We start from the raw sequence: 17,004 nt of genomic DNA, 5'->3' as shown, positions 1-17,004 counted from the left end.
AGTGGTAAATCCAGATGTGTCAGCCTACGCATGCAATTATGACTTGTGTTGTTTTCTGCCACGCTCCCCCCTCCCTCCATCCTGCTACGTCGTCTGCCTCTTCTCGTGATTCAGGCGGGATCAAACATCTGGCTTTATGCGCTGAAAAGTTCGCTGAGTTGATGAGGATTATGACGGGCCTATCGTCCACAGACATGTCTCACAGTTTCCCGCTAGCCATTCTATTCCTGAGGCAGTTGCCACAAGGATTTTCTGCAAACTGAATTGTGAGTCCAGGCGTCAATACAACTGCCAATGCTTATAATATGGAAACACGCACAAAAATGATAATAACATATATTATAAAGTGTATTTTACATGCAATTTACATATTGCTTACTTTAATATTTAGTTTTATATTGCTAACTTCGCTAGAACGTCTTAACAGAGCTAATTTTTAAAAAGTCATTAAAAAGTGTTTATATTTTCCTGTGGTCATGTCTTATCTTGCCCTGCCTTACAATGATTTGTATTGCTGGGATTTGTAGTTATGAAATGGATTGAATTCCACGGTAAACACAAAAGAAAAACCACAAGAGGAAGAGTAATCGCCTGCTAAGTTGCAGACACTATAAATGGAGGGTACCTCTGTCTGGATTCCTTTGGATGAGATGATACACCGCCGGAAGTGGATGCGTCAAGATTTTCAGCACTCCAGTCAGTCTCCTAATTTTAGGCTGGTTGAACGAAAATGTATCTTAATTTTATGCATCTATAAACTCACCATATAATTAAGTCTACATGGCAGGCCAATCAACAAATGTAACACCTTTACATCAGAGCCACAGTTTTTCATCTTTCCCGACAATGCCCACACCCTACACCCCCATATCTATAGGCCTATATGTATGGAAGCAACTGAAGATCATGAGGTCTTTTTTTATTTAAACACCCCCATATATATATATAGTCGCTGTGGTGTCTGCTCATATGACGGTCTCAATGCAGGCAGATCATTAATATTGTTGAATATTAAATGTCCACAACTAAGCAATCCAAAGGCAACAGTGGCAAGAAACCCAAACTTGGGAGGAAAATTGGGAGAAACCAGGCTCAGTCTGGGGGCCAGTTCTCCTCTGGCCAACGAACGAACAGTGTATAATTGGGATTCAGGCAGAATTACAGTTCAGAAGTCAGATTCAGAATATTTATCCAGTTCCATCTGGTTGAGTAACTTCATTGACCACATGGGCCTAAGAACCCCTGAAGAAATTAAAGTAACATTATTATCCTTAGAGTCAAGTGTCCGCATGCCCTAAAATCCAAACAAAACATTGGTGGCCCTCCATTCCAACTGTAAAAAAACCCACTTATTTCCTCAAAAATTATTATCTATTATGTTGTCATTCGGTCCATTAACAAATCAGATTTTAAAGGGAGAATTGTAATTTAAAAAAGGAACGGAGGAAGGCAGTATGTGTGGGCCACATCAATGATGCATCACTGTGTTATTAAGGCTATTGCATCTTATTCTCAAACTCCAGATCAAAGACCAGGCACAAGGTCAAGAGTTCTTGATTGAAGACTCCAAAAGCCATCGACACACAGAGACCTGTACGTGCAACCATATGGAAAATCTGAATGCTACGGATGTTAACAAAAGGAAGGACAATGTTATGGCAAGACTGTCCTTGAGTAAACATCGTCCAATTACTTTAACCTTATATAATAGGATGCTGTGGCTTTTTACAAACTATAAGCAGGCCCTCTTGCCTGAAAATAGAAGCTTGTGGAAATCCGTGGGATCGGCCCGCAGACAGCTTACTGGAGCCTATCCTGTAATCTAATGTAGAATACCACCTACTCACCCCTGCTCAGTGACGTACATCCATTCATTTATGACATAATTCGTGGTACAGACTCATGCTACACAAACACAACTTAATGTTTATTGGCGTACTTTGGCTAAAAATATATTTGCAGGACTGAGGAATAAGCGGGAGCTCTGAGTCCTTTATGAGTGTTTCTCCACAATGAGCGAGAGTGTTTAACAAAACAACATTTTTTTGTAGTGCCATCTGAATATTTTATTTTCTTATACTTTCCACAGCTAATTGGGATCAGATGGAGCTCTAAAAATGTTTCAAATTAATAAAGCATTTTGGGTTTGGTTTTATACTCTAGTCTATACTGTCAATGGCACTGAGACTTTTTACACTGGTTCTGATAAGTACAGTATGCCAATGTACCATACATATAAATACAAAGCTGTCATGGTATGACTATATCAAAAAAGTATGTTTTATTAAACATAAAAAGTTTAAACTTGTATTTTCCAAAATTATACTTTGTTACTGTCTTTGTTTTGTTTTTTTTACTGGTTTTGTTTATGACAAATGGCACAGCTGTCCTCCAGATGGGCAGCACTCTGTATAAAAGAGGAGGGACAGTACTGTAACAGGGCAAAACCTTTTCTCTCTTTCTTTATTTTTTGCAGTGCCTTCACAAATCAGGATGTTTTCCTCCAGTATGAATTTCTGAACACATTAAAACAGAAAACATTAGGTCATGATTTAAAATAAGATGTTATTGAAGTCACCGTTCAATGAGCTCACTGTTTTGAGTCCACTTGTGCTGCATTAAATGGTCCAGAAAAAGATATTTCAGTTTTCTATTATGACAGAGATGCTCAGGCATTTCAGACACACCCTGACAGTCATGGCAAATTAAAATTGTAGGTTTTCAGGAAAAACTACCCTCACAATCGCACCTTTTAAACATTTAAACATCAGACTTTGGATTGGAACAGTACTACTATCTCCGAGTGTTGTATAATCTAACTCAGGCCCTGTTTACACCTGGTATTAAGAAGCCATTTTGTCAATCCAATCGCAAGTGGATGACGCTATAAATACAGGTGTAAATGGGGTCTAAAGCAAGAGGTAATCGAAAAATGCATTTAACCGGATTGCTTCAGTTTAGATGCTCATGTTGTCAAACGTTCGAACAGCCACAAAAGACTGCCTATACTCTCCACCTACTGAGGTCATTTGTTAACAGACGGGATTCAAACTTTGTCTGAAGAATTAAGAATGGTTTGAGGGCGAAAAACGTACCAAGCACAATATTCTCTCACTGTTCCTGATTTCTAACATGCACTAACTTCGTTTGGCATGGTCTTGCGGCTGTCAAGAGTTGAAATTTTGCATTTGAATGTAAATTGCATAAACTTATTTCACCCATTAGCGAAATAAATTTATGCAATTTACATTACATAAACTTTCGCCCATTACTTTCGCCCAGTCAGCAAGGAAAAAACAATGCTAAATGCAAATAATATGTGTGACTAACCAAATTATTGTAAGTAGAGAGGAGAAAACATATAGGGGGCGGGACACTTTAGATTCAACAGAACATTTGATTGGACAGAAGATGTGATGAGAAGCTGAAGTCCATAGTGATGTAATAAAAATGAAGCGTATAGCGTCAGTTCTGGCAGGTCATCATGTTAGTCAAGCTCTGATTAGCTTACTCTTACCAGATCCATGTCTACCTATAGGATTATGACGCCTATCACTGTATATAAACTCCTTCAGTATTATCAGCAGCTATCACGTTTCTCAGGAGCTAATTACCCTCCTCCATCCCCAGCTCCTCCTCTCGCCCAATCAGGATTTGGCATTCTGATTCCCCTTGAATCAGAATAAATTCTCGAATTCTGTCGTACTTTAAAATCTTGAATCATTGATATCTGCATACATTCATGTTGGTTACCCTAAGGGGGGTTATTGCTGCTCTGTTAGCGCCAATCCAAACTGTATGCTAATTGTCAATCATATTTGACAATAGTGGTCCTGACAGAAATCTGTGATCCATTTTAGCAGAAGTTTTAAACCCTTCTAGGCCTATCTCCTAAATGCGAATTTTGTCATTGTTGTGAAACACACCAGCTTATTCATAACCTTAAGGCTAACTAGGGCTGTCAAACGATTAATCGCATCCAAAATAAAAGTTTGTGTTTACATAATATATGTGGGTGCACTGTGTATAAATATTTTATATATATAAATAAACACACATGCTTGTATATATTTAAGAAATATTTTAATGTATATACTGTATATAGATTTATATATAATTTATATTATATATAAATATAAATATTTTATATATAAATAATATTTTTTTTCTTAAATATACAGTGCTTCCACATATATTATGCAAACACAAACTTTTATTTTGGATGCGATTAATCGCGATTAATCGTTTGACAGCCCAAAGGCTAACATATTCATTTTAAAAGCTAAAAAAACATTTTTATTTCAGGCGGCCTTTAAAGGCATCTTTCCCAACATCTGCAGAATCATCTCGTCAAAATTAAACATTAGTAATAACTTCTGTATATTATTTTGTCCGTGATATGCAGACTATTGCTTGTTTGCCGGCTCGTTGTGAATTCTGATTCATCCCAGCCAGCCACAAGGAGGTTTGTCTGGACATGAAAGCATGCATGCACCCCACAGCCAGGTGCGTATGCAAAACATGGACAAGCCCCACACACTTTACCCAGTAGTCGACTTGTTAAAAAAGCACAGACGAACGCAGCGACATCTATTAGCTTACATCGGCCTGCTGAATTCACACAGTCTGCAAGAGCAGCCTGTTTTTGAGTGGTTTAACAAGGTCTGCAGTTGAGAAGAAACATTTCTGAGGGCAAACTCTCCGATATTGGCGGTAAAGCTTCTCCTCTCCCTGCTTAAATAGCGAACTATAAAAAGAGGTGTGAGTCTACTGAGACAATGCATTTTGAAATCTGAATTTGATTCTTGTGCTGTTGTCGTTGCTTTTATGAGCTGGTTTGTCTTTTCTAGGGGGATACCACTGAGCAACTATAAAATAAAAAGTGTTGAGACAATTTTTAGACTTGGACCAGTGTTGCATAACAGGCACAAGCAAGTACCAGTTCCTGACCACAAGACTATTATATGCACCAGTTTTTCCCTCGAGTCTGCTGAGCTACGCAGGTGATTTTAAATCCTTCAAACCCACTTTATATTAAGTGTTTTTAACATGGACTAACATGTAATACAATGCACTTATTGTGCATGTTTTAAAATGTCTGCATGTAATTACATCTGCAATTAATTTCTTTAAGCACATCTATAATTACAATGTTGACCCTTCCCACCTCAATAACCAAAAGTGTTTTGCAATAAAACATGAACAAAGTAATATTGTAGGCTACCATGCAATACTTTTTTAACGCCCAATATAAAGTGTGACCAACCCTTCTTAGTGTCATCGTCATGCTCCAGGTCTCAAGCTGTGTTCTAAACAGGAGGTGTGTAAACAGAATAGTGGCCAATCAATAATATTCACATAAAAACAGTGCTACAAACTCCATTTGTGACAAAGTGATACAACACCAGGTGATGTTGAAACTATTAAAATAGTCTTCCATTTATTATCTGGTGAGACAATTGCACATATCGCTCCCTCAAAAACAATCAAGAAGATTCCAGAGGTTATACCTCAACATATTGAGCAACTGAAAGTTGTCATTCATCCAAAAGCATTCAAAGTACATTTTATTCTGTATATTCTTTTGTGCATTTTGCATTAATTGGCAACAACCCATTGACCTGAAATGAATCAACTATTGGTCACCATCCTTGAACTTTGGCATCATAAAAGGGATGTGCAAAATATAGAGAGATTTCTTCTCTGATTGCATTGTGAGCTACTTATAAAAATTATTACTACACAAATCAGATGGCCCTAGACATAAAGTCCATCAAGGCAAGAGTTGTCACGTCTCCCTCATCAGTGCAAACAAATAAACTAAGTCTGGCCTGAAGCACTTAGACATTACTCCACCACAGCTATGTCTCAGGCTGTCTGACCAGAGCCTTGGAAGGTGAACACATTTCTTTCAACACTTGTGGACATGTTACATGCCTACAGACACTCACTTAGGCCTATTGCTTTTATAAACAATTTTCTGGGTAATAACATCAGCAGGACTTTTATAGATAGACAAGAACCAATTATCAACTCAGCATTGAAGATGTCAAATACCAATAACATAAAATATATAGTTGTGGTGTTTAATTTAAATGCTAGCTCTAACCACAAACCTCTGCTAGTGCTATTATTCTATATAGGCTACACCGCAAAATGATGGATATCTTGATTTACATATCTCGTTTAAATGACTAATTTGAAATATAAGTGTAATACTTTTTTCCCTAAGGCTGCTCTATTCACTTTCAAATTTCAGATCCTGCGGTTTCTCGATTGTTTGATCTCCCTCTTTTTTTCTTTTTTGACATTACATCATAAAGGCTGACAGATGAAATTGTCTTGTCATGTTGATCTAGCATCAGATTCCCACAACTAAATCATAGCACTGACTTTACAGGCCGACTTCTACCTACAGTTCAATGTTTGCCTGCTAGTCGCAAGTTCCATAGCAGTCAGCAACTTATTTCCTCAGATGGCCATGCTCCATTTTTATCACTGCAGTGAAATATGTGCAGTATGCCTTAATCTAAGACATAGGCAAGCTACAGAAGCCATGGAATTTACTGGCCGACGGCGACTTGGGTGAAAAATCACATTCTACACTTGTAAACCTGACGCCTACAATTTACACGCCATGAAAATGACTTTGTGTAATGAAAAAATATGTAGGCCTACTGGTTTACAAGACTGTTCCACTAATTACAAAGGCTGAAATACACAAGGACCCGAACTAAATGTAAAGGGCAATTGTCTATGTCTAAGCCACTGAAAGAACTTTGCAAAAAATGGAGAAACAGATAGGACATGATGTACACAAAACAAATAGCTGTTAATTTAGCAGTCCTATTGACAAATGTTTTCTGTATTGTTTCGAAATGACTTGGACTAATTTGTGTGTGAGTGCCACCTATAGGCCATTCCGTGAGATGTTGAACAACGTATTAAAATACACAAGAAGGAATATTTTGTGATGCATATTCTTTACAAACAGTGTTCTTTGTTTGTTATGGTTGTTTCCACAAACCATTTCTCTGACATAATGTGCCCTTTCCACCAGCATGAACGAGCAAGTGGCGACGCGATGACGTCACTTAAAAGCGCCACAACCTTCAGCGCTAATATTTCTCTTTACAGTGCGATAATTGTATAATTTCTAGTCATGCAGAGAGCCGCGAAGTGTGCTTTGAGACCTGACCTCAGTCTTGCTTTCTGTCCATCAATCGTAAGGAACTGTCGCGCCGTAAACAGAGGTATGTGCATGTATGTGTGAGCTCATGACAGCTGGATCACACACTGATGTCAAGAAAACAATTCCTCGAACTTAAGGTGTAATAAGAACAGTGGAATACCTTGAATACCTTTTATTATAGAAATTGTGTTGTTCATCTTAATCCTCTTAATATTTCAGAAACTTGCGTATTATAAGGACTAAATTTTCTAATGCAGATATGTGAATGATGTGTCCACTCCACATTATTATTGTCCTCCTTATGTATTGAATATAAATTTACTAACTAGGTTCAAAATAAGGCCTGAAACAGTTTTCAACATTTTCAGTCAGTTTGGAATTGCTTAGCCTTCAGAAAATGCTGAAATTGACATTTAATTTTCTAAATGTAATTTTTATTGGGGTTGCAGATTTGCTGTTAAAGTGTTGCAAACAAAATACGGTACACTGCTAAATATTGTTCTTTTTTGTAACTAAAATGGTATAATATATATAAAAAATATTTAGTTTCTATCACTTAAATTAATTGAATTGTTAATTGTTTTGTAATAAAAAAATATGAGAATGTCAAATATATTTTAATGTGGAACAGGACAAAAATCTCGTGTTAGGCTATAGATTATTTCGGGGGGGGGGGGGGCTTCTAAAAAAAGTCTTGGGTGCACAAGACTGTACATTATGGTCACTAGTACTACATACAGAAACAGAATAAATACTTTTTGTGTGTTTAGAAGCAAATACACAACTTTAGAGAACTGAGTGTTCTTTGTCTTACAGAGTTATTGTGTTTGTGTATGTGTGCAGTAAATGGCTCCGTGTTATGTAGTAGAAGATACAGCATCCTTCCTCCACCGCGTGACGAAGAGGAGAAAGCCATGCTGGACAGTATGTTGAGGGTTGACCATGCAGGAGAGTACGGAGCCAATCGCATCTACGCTGGGCAGATGGCAGTTCTCGGAAGAACTCAGACAGGGCCTCTAATCCAAGTACTGAATCTCAATCTAATGACTTTAAATACACGCCAAGTTTAATGGAGTAACTGATGTAAATGTGCTTTTAACACCTGCAGCATATGTGGGACCAAGAGAAAATACATTTGGAAAAGTTTAATGAGATCCTGGGCGAGCATCGGGTTCGACCAACATTATTGTTGCCGTTATGGAATATCGCTGGTTTTGCATTAGGTGCGTTCTTGTGGATGCATGCTTATTTATTTGTTTTAGCACCGTTGCTTGTAATAATTTCCTCTTACCTCTTTGGTTTCAGGGGCCTGTACTGCTCTTCTGGGTAAGGAAGGAGCCATGGCCTGCACTGTTGCAGTAGAGGAGAGCATCTCAGAGCACTACAACAGCCAAATCCGAACACTTATGGAGACTGATCCAGAGAGATATACAGAGTTGTTACAGGTAATGTGTGTGCTTATACCAGTGCTGTGCTTGCATACCTACAATAAAGGGCTTGATATACTTCAAATGAACTGGTGTGAACAAAATCATGCCAAAATGAAGTTTGTTTCGGGAGTTAGAAACTTTCTGTTAAAGTTCACTCCGGCTGATAAATGCCTTCAAACTACCATTGGTCAGTGGCGATTGCATAATAAGGTGAGTGTGCAGTTCATTGTAATAGTGGGAAGTTCGGATCATTTTATTGACTCTTCTCTTTGAATCTTGTTCATCAAAATGAATAAATCTTTTTTCGAGTAATTTCTTTCATTTCAGCAGAATATATTTAAAATGTTACATGTTAGCCAAATTCCCCAAACACATCAAATGTTGATCGCATTTAGAATAAGAAAAAAATTTACAATGCAAGAAAAAGGCCAAATTTTGAGAAACAGAATCGATTAATTAATTTATCTTGGTCTTCAGGCTTGCGTGTTATAAAGTCAGATTTGAGAAGTGAGAATTGAGAGATGTAAACTTGCAATTGTGGAAAAAAAATTATTTAAATGTTTTATTCTGTGGCAGAAACAAGCTTTCGATACGTAGCACTCGTTTACATATTCATCTAAATGCCGCTCTCAGCTGTGTAGGCAGTGGCGGGATGTTCGCTAACAGTATATCGCTGCAATGCTATATTGAGATGACTGACAGTCCAAATAGTCAATCAAATCGCTGCACTGTTGCTATCCGTCATTTTGTCCATCAAGCTTTAAAGATTGAACCTTCGGACACACAAACCTCCTTTTTTTTTGCAAATCCCTTTAACTATGGTAAAAAGGTGTTGTTTTGGCTTATGTAATATAATACTAGGAAAGTGGCTTGTTAATGGAGTTTTGTTCATTCTGTTCCCAAAATCAGAAACCCATAATCTCGAAAAATGCAATTGTTTGACCAGACTTGTTGTTCTTTATTACACTAACCTTTGTTCAATTTAAACTTTCTGTGATATTTTATTCATAAAAAAAAAAAAAACGAATAAAGCATGTGCGTTTGGGCTTCACTTAGAATACTTGTGCATCTGGTGACTTCATCTTGTTTTAGGTTTTTTTTTTTTAGCAAAATGCAAAAAGGTGGATATCTAAAGTATACACTAAAACATAAACTAAATGTTTTTAATTCAATCAGATTATTAAAGAATTCCGCGATGATGAAATAGAACATCATGACACAGGATTGGAGCATGACGCGGAGTCGGTGAGTTGTGTATTTTGTATTGTTTTGTTTTGGTTGAATCATGGGAAATGTACATGTTACACTGGTTTGCAGTATTTTATTAATTTGTTTTTCCCTCTTTAGGTGCCAGGATACTTTCTTTTGAAAACAGCAATACAGGTTGGCTGTAAAGCTGCCATCTATATTTCTCAGCGTATTTAGAGTCATTCTAACAATGTATCGCATGTAAATATGGTTTTGTTTATCAGTCATGTATAGTAAACCGTTGATGTACAGAAAACAAGTTTTGAAAGACTTTAAATGATGCTTAAAGAACTTTTGGTATCCAGTCAAGTTTTATATTTAAGAAATTCAAACATAATATGCCCTTTGTCTCACAAAACTGTTTATTCGCCCCAAATAAATGTATTAAAAAAATCATTGTTTTATGTTTTATTTGATCTGGAGAGGACATGCTTAACAGAGAGGCTATAACAGAAAGCATAGCAGGAAAAAAAAGTTTATATTTTGATAAGACATTTTAAGTAAAGTCTGATCACTTGAGCTTGAAGATTGAAATGATTGTAATTTGGAAGTAATGAAATCCGAAATGCATATTATCATGTATGTTATCCGTATGGCGTCACCTGGTGGTCAGAATATGGAAAATGACTTAAAGGGATTGTCCACCTATGATGAAACTTCTGTCATCATTCTCTCTTTCTTTCTTCTGTGAAACATAAAAATAAGATATATTTTGAAGAACTGTTAAAGAACAGTTTCAGTTCCCATTGACTTGGACAAAAAAACAGAAGTAAGAAGGGTTTGAAGTGACTTGAGGGGGTGGGTTATCCTTTTAATGCATGAGATGTAATTGCCAGCTCTATGAAAATCTACCTTGCTATGAAGGCCAGACCTCCAGCGAATATTTTAAGATCCTAAGAAATTAAAGGGTCACTTCACCCATTTGCATTAAGCTTTGTATCTTTAGAAACCCAGTCATATTTTTGAATGGTCATGGTTTATTCCCTTATTTTCCCCTGAGATGGGAGAAATAAGGATTTAAGTGTTTTATTTCCTGCTTATCGTGACGTAAAAATCGTCATTTTGGTCACGATAAGCAGGAAGTCACATTTCATTGAAATGTCAACAGACTACAATGATTAGCTCATTATTATTCAAGGGTGTGGCACCCACTCACCCACAGGCCTATTGCAGATCAGTGGGTGGGACTTCACTTGCAGAAACTGAAATCAATATCCGCCATCTTGTTTGGAAGCTAAGCTAACAAGCCCTGTGGAGATATGAAGTTATGATAATGATGGAAGAAACTAAACATGATATGGAAGAAGAGGATTTTGAAAGTCTTCTGCTTGAATCCGATGTTCGTGGCTATCTTTACGAGCTGCAGTATAGTTTAGAGCAGCTGAGGCTGATGAAGGAGCAGGAGACGCCTGGCTGTCGGTCGAGACGCCCGGACTGGGTCGAGCTCGGCGGCCTGCTGTTGCCTGTACTCTCGCTGCGTGTCACGGCCTACGGACACAGAGTCCGTCTGCTGCAGAGAATTTCAACGATGGCAATTTCTCCTGGAGGAAATCTCTGAATCAGACGAGCACACGGACGTTTGTGTTGTGATAGTTTCGCCTTCAGAACATCCAGGTATCATGCAGTAATTCACCATACAGAAATAAATACAAACGCGGAGTAATTCACTAACGTTAATGTGTTTACAAATGTAACGTGAACGGGGTTTGATGTTGTGGGAAGAAAGAGGCATGAACCGGCGAACATTTAAACATTTTAATAGTAAAAAGAACAAATACAAAACGAAAGTAAGCCAGCGTTACACACAACAGAAACAAAACATAAAATCAGGCCTGTTTCTCTCTCGATCTGCCGTCGTCGCTCCCCATTTTATGCATTCGCTCCTTCTATTCGTGAGAGACGCACCGGCGCGCGCTTACAGGTGTCTTTCATTATCACTCACGCCACCGGCCTCGCGCAGCGCGCCGTCCTCTTACATCTCTCGCCCTCGATCGTCCTGCTCGCCACAGCCAACTAACTAGACATTTTGTTTGAAATGAATTTCAAACTCTTACTCTGGTAACAGCTAATGTTAGCGTTGTAGACGGAAGAGTGTGTTACTTTGCGTCTCTGTTTGCGCTGTTCCGGTGGGTGGGTTAGTGGGTGTGGCTTGCTGAGCTGTGCAATGTTGGGGAATTCTGGGAACTGTAGTTTTTTAACACAAAGGCGCCCCTTGGTTATTTTCTGTCTTTTCTCGGTCAAGAGGGCACCAAATTAAAAAATGATTTTACATTTCGACTACATATATGATCCACTTTCAATAAAGATTAATGTTGCAATGGGTGAAATGCTCCTTTAAATGAGAACAGTGGAAGACATTTAACATGTCTTCATGTAACAAGCACTTTAGTTTACAGTGCATAGGTTTCCTGGAAATGATCTCCATGACCTTGAAATTGCTAGTACTATATTCCACCATTTGAACTACAGGAACATGATAACAGACATGAATGTAACATCTGACACTTATAAGTAGTGATTCTGTGAACTGAGCAGGTTGTCTTTCCTGTAAACCAATTTTCCACGTCACAATGGATCAGATGTTTCAGTGTTCGGATGACATCACCTTCCAGCCATACTGCGGCACACTGAGTCAAACTACTGGTGTGCTCTAGTTCACATATATAAACAGTGTGTTCATAAATCATAAATCACGTCCCTCGGTTTAGCTCCTGTTGCAAAACACTCATAAATTTCAAAGGGTGTAAGAAGAGGTTAAACAACTGTCCATTGTTACTGATTTTGTTTAGAATAGGCATTGTGTAAATGACCGCTGTCAAACCCTTCTGAGATGCCACATTGCTTCATTAGATGTGTTAATTTCTCCAAAGCTCGGAATTCAGAGTGTGCTAATTTAAATAAATCTCTTGGCTTTTGTAAATAGACTGCTAAATAGTGTTTATTTAACTTCACGTACACATTAATGGCATTAGGTTTTTTTTTTTTGTGCCCTGTGCAAGAGTGCATTCTTCCTCCACTTAAAGGGTTAGTTTCCCGTTCACACACTGATATGGGGGCATATAATAAGTAAAGAGAAATCGCTAGTTAATACCACAAGGCTCAAAATAGCCCCACACTAACACAGTAACATAATGAAGGTCCCTACATGCAAAATGAAGCATTGAGAACTTTGTAAGAGTACGGACCGTTTAATAAGAGGATACTTTATAAAGAGTCCACTTCATATATACAGGCAGCAGCCATCTTTGGAAAACAGTCTCGACAAGTCGAACCACGAACGATGTGCCAAGTGAGCTGAACTTTATGAAGTTCAGCGAACTTCTGAACTGTATGAACGGCATTCGTGGTTCGACTTGTCGAGACTGTTTTCCAAAGATGGCTGTTGCCTATCTTTATATGATATCTTCTTATTAAACGGTCAAATTTCTCAATTCTTCGTTTTGCATGTATGGACCCTCATTGTGTTACTGTGTTAGTGTGGGGCTATTTTGAGCTTTGTTAGTGGTATTAATTAGTGATTTATTTTTACTTAGTAAATGCCCCCATTTAGGGCCAATCCCAATTCTACCCCTTACCCCTTCACTTTCCCCTTCCCCTCCGTTTTGCGCGTCCACGTGAAGGGGTAGGGCTGTCCCAATTCTCTTTTGGTTGGAGGGGGAGGGCTAGGGTGAAGGGCCAGATAGCCCTTCAAACGAAGATTTTTCGGGAGCACACTTCAAACGAAGGGGTATGAGAAGTGTCACTGCTAACCCAGGCTGGCTGCCCAAGCGACAAAGGAGACCCATAAATTTAAGTATTTGTGGCTTTAATAAGTATTATAACGACAAATAATGATTTGCTTTATGTTACATTCAATATTGTGTTCATATTTACGGTCAGTTTCTTCACAGAAACGTTTGTAAAAAAATCGCTTAAATTACTGTAGTTTGCTAACGATAGTCCCGAAACATATTTTCGTCGTCTCCATTGTTTCCTGCGAACTTTACAAGATGCAAGAAAATAGCTGTAACCCACGCGACTGAGATAACTGCAGCTGTCGACGGGATCTTGGAAGTTGTGATAAACATCGGCGCATATCCTGTGACGTAGGCGCTAGCGACGACTTATAATGACGTTTAACGGAGGCGTAGTGGTGTCCCATTTCTTAGGGGAATATTTTCACCCCTACGCATTGCCACTCTGTTTCAAGGGTCAAGGGGAAGGCGAAGGGGTAGGGCTAGGGGAAAGGGAAGGGGTAAGGGGTAGAATTGGGATTGGCCCATACTAGTGTATACGCTATACAGTTTTTAGCGATAAAACTCTTTACGGTCAACTATTATGAAAACAAATATCAGAGAATGGTCGACTAAGTACCAATGTGTAATTAGACCAAAGGTTCATTTTGCGCTGGAGTTCTCCTTTAAATACATGCCATGCAAACATATGTAATGCCTAAAAATAGAGAGAATTATACATATGAATAACCAATCATATTAATAAAAATGATGCAATGAATCATATCATCTTTCAATATAAACTGTTGTACTCTTTTGTTCAGGGGAATTCTCTCTGAAATTGGTCTGAGATCCTCCCAGTCTGTCTGATTACTGCTGTGTGGCAGGCTAGACGCTATCTTACCTCTATTCCCAAGTGATAAGTGATAAAGAGAAACACTAGAGACCTTATTCGCAAGTTATAGTGTTAAAAAGGGGCGACGCGTCTAACTCAATCGATGCAGGTGTCATAGATGAGATGCCTAGTAGAGTATGCCATTTTTTAGGTGTCGAATAGGAGACACCCATTTAACTTAAGTCAGGTTTGCGTAGGCAAAATCTACCACATTAATGAATTTTATTATGGATAATATGGAAAAATAAATGTAACTTTTATACTGTTAAGACGTAAATTAATAAAACTGACTTCTGCCCTCCCCTATTCTCAGGGAGACAGCAGAATTTGCAATTCTTAAAGCCCACTTGAGTCAGTCAGGGGTTTATTTCTGTTTTAGATTAATAGTGCTGACAGCTTCGTTGTATGATGTAAGATGTTTTAAAAAGGCAACAAGCATTGAACTGCATATTTGGCATCCGGATGGTGTGACAAAATTACTATAACATAAAAGCATGAGTGATGAGTCCAGTCAAGCTGCAGGTTAATACCAGTAAACCATAAAACCGACAACTATATTATGCACTGTTTTAGAGAACAGAGAGAAAATACCAAAACTTTGAGTCAATGCACAGATGTGTTGGCAAAAAAAAGACCATAAAATAAAAGAAGTTAAAATAGAAGTAAACAATGTTATTTACTTTTCTACAAAAAATAAAGCATTTTTTCTTACTGCAATTTTGGGAGACTGTCTGTTGACCATAAATGTATTTTTATGTGCCTACACACAAATTTTTTTTTAACACAGGATATATAGCATACAAAGCAGACAATTTGCAGTTATTATAATCCCCTCTGAGCAATCTGAGGTTACCTTTTCAGTTGCAATGTGTTAAACCTACTAGGGAACATATCAACCTTTATGTCATCACCCCAAATACTTAACCATAAAGCCTCCTACAATAATGTCCCACAGTGCCAGAGCCAACAGTAACCAAGCAGATCCTGTCTTTACCACTTTAGTCTGTCATCATCATAAATATAACATCAGTCTATCAGTTTGACTCAATTAATCTCACTTACTTCACAATCTGTTAGTGTGATGAGGCTTTTTTAAATGATGATCACTTCATCAAACATGGCAGATGTTAACTACATAATAATTAGGTTTCCATGCAAGCACTGTGTTTGATCTGTTTTTCTTCTTCCATTTTTCTGCCCTAAAAGTGTATGACAGTCAGAGACCGTGAATGATAGAGACCCCAAACTTGGCAGGATGGTCCCAAATGTGCACCGCTATCTATGTTTTAAATCATGACTTTGGAACTATAAAGGCTAGAATCAATATACTCATAAAATCCTGATTTGCATGAAATTTGACACATGCCATTGTTGGAAACCTTTCCTTTGACGAAGCAGAGACCAGGAGACTTGGTTTTGGGTAGCTGCAGTCATCAAGTTTAACTAAAGCAGTATACATTGTAGTTTATATAAATTTCAAGGGGGTGGGATTACATAGTGGCAGTTAAATGAAGCATCAACTTACAATAGAGAGAAAAGGACGGGCAGGAATCTCATGCTTAACAGCTGATATCATCATTAACATAACCTTAAAACTCCAGTCCGTAATATTTTTGGTTTAAAAATTATCCCAAATCAATTTTTGCGCAAGTACATAACCAGCCGGTGTTTAAAACGATTTGCCTGCCTTAGCTCGATCCAAAACGGTAAGCTTCTAATATTTTTTTTTTAATTCCAGTGGTACTGCCAGGTAAAAACGATATAAATACATATAAAATAAATAAAAACCGCTCGTTTCGCGTCTTAGGCCATCAATGTGTACTTACATTTACGAGTCATTAAATCATGTTTAATTTTGACTTCTCTGTGCATGCTTTTTGGTGGACCCCCTTAGCCTCCAGTGTATGACTGATAAACAACAACGGTTTGACTGAAAAATGTCAAAATTGAAAATACTGTGGAAACAAAGACACCTACATCTTGGATGCCCTTGAGGTAAGCTATAACATATAAAAAATTAATTACAAAGTGAACTATCCCTTAAACATGAACAATTTGAGAACAAAGTTTTGCACGTTTTGACGTGATATGATCTCTAGTGATCGTTAGATTTAATCAGCGTGATTTACTGCATGTTTTTTTCCATTAGTTGGTCAGAAGAACAAAAGTGGTTGTTTCTTACTTGTTCAGATAACATTTTAGGGTGAACATTATTACGTTGGTCATACTTCCAAAAAGTAGAATTTGTGATTGTGAATGACAGTATTCACACTGGAGCGGTGACTGACAGCTGCACATTCTCCTCATAACATTGGATTCATCCGCTATTTAAAAAGTATTTAAATACTTTATAATTTGTTTTAAAAATTGTCAAATTAAAATACTTGAGGAAACATACATCATGACACATATACGTCATTCATAAAGACTGATAATTATGCATTAATAATAATAATGTGATGTGACGGTGTGTTTTGGATCCTGTAACTGTATGTCTGAGAAAGAACTGTTTCGCCTAAACTCACC

At 37.7% G+C, this 17,004-nt stretch overlaps 1 protein-coding gene across 1 annotated transcript; it reads left to right on the top strand.

Annotated features, from left to right (window-relative positions):
* Nucleotides 1-7,070: 7,070 nt before the first annotated feature.
* Nucleotides 7,071-10,269, top strand: coq7 (coenzyme Q7, hydroxylase). The gene is made up of 6 exons (XM_039689021.2): nt 7,071-7,253; nt 8,036-8,217; nt 8,301-8,415; nt 8,498-8,637; nt 9,799-9,867; nt 9,970-10,269. Exons 1-6 carry the CDS (start codon nt 7,163-7,165, stop codon nt 10,045-10,047), a joined length of 675 nt encoding a protein of 224 aa, XP_039544955.1. The 5' UTR covers nt 7,071-7,162; the 3' UTR covers nt 10,048-10,269.
* The last annotated feature ends 6,735 nt before the right edge of the window (nt 10,270-17,004 follow it).

The sequence above is a fragment of the Pimephales promelas genome, chromosome 8 (assembly GCF_988280905.1).
Source record: "Pimephales promelas chromosome 8, fPimPro1.hap1.1, whole genome shotgun sequence".
Classification (NCBI taxonomy): Eukaryota; Metazoa; Chordata; class Actinopteri; order Cypriniformes; family Leuciscidae; genus Pimephales; species Pimephales promelas.
The sequence above is the reverse complement of the archived record's forward strand: the minus strand, read 5'-3'. Positions and strand labels throughout refer to the sequence as shown.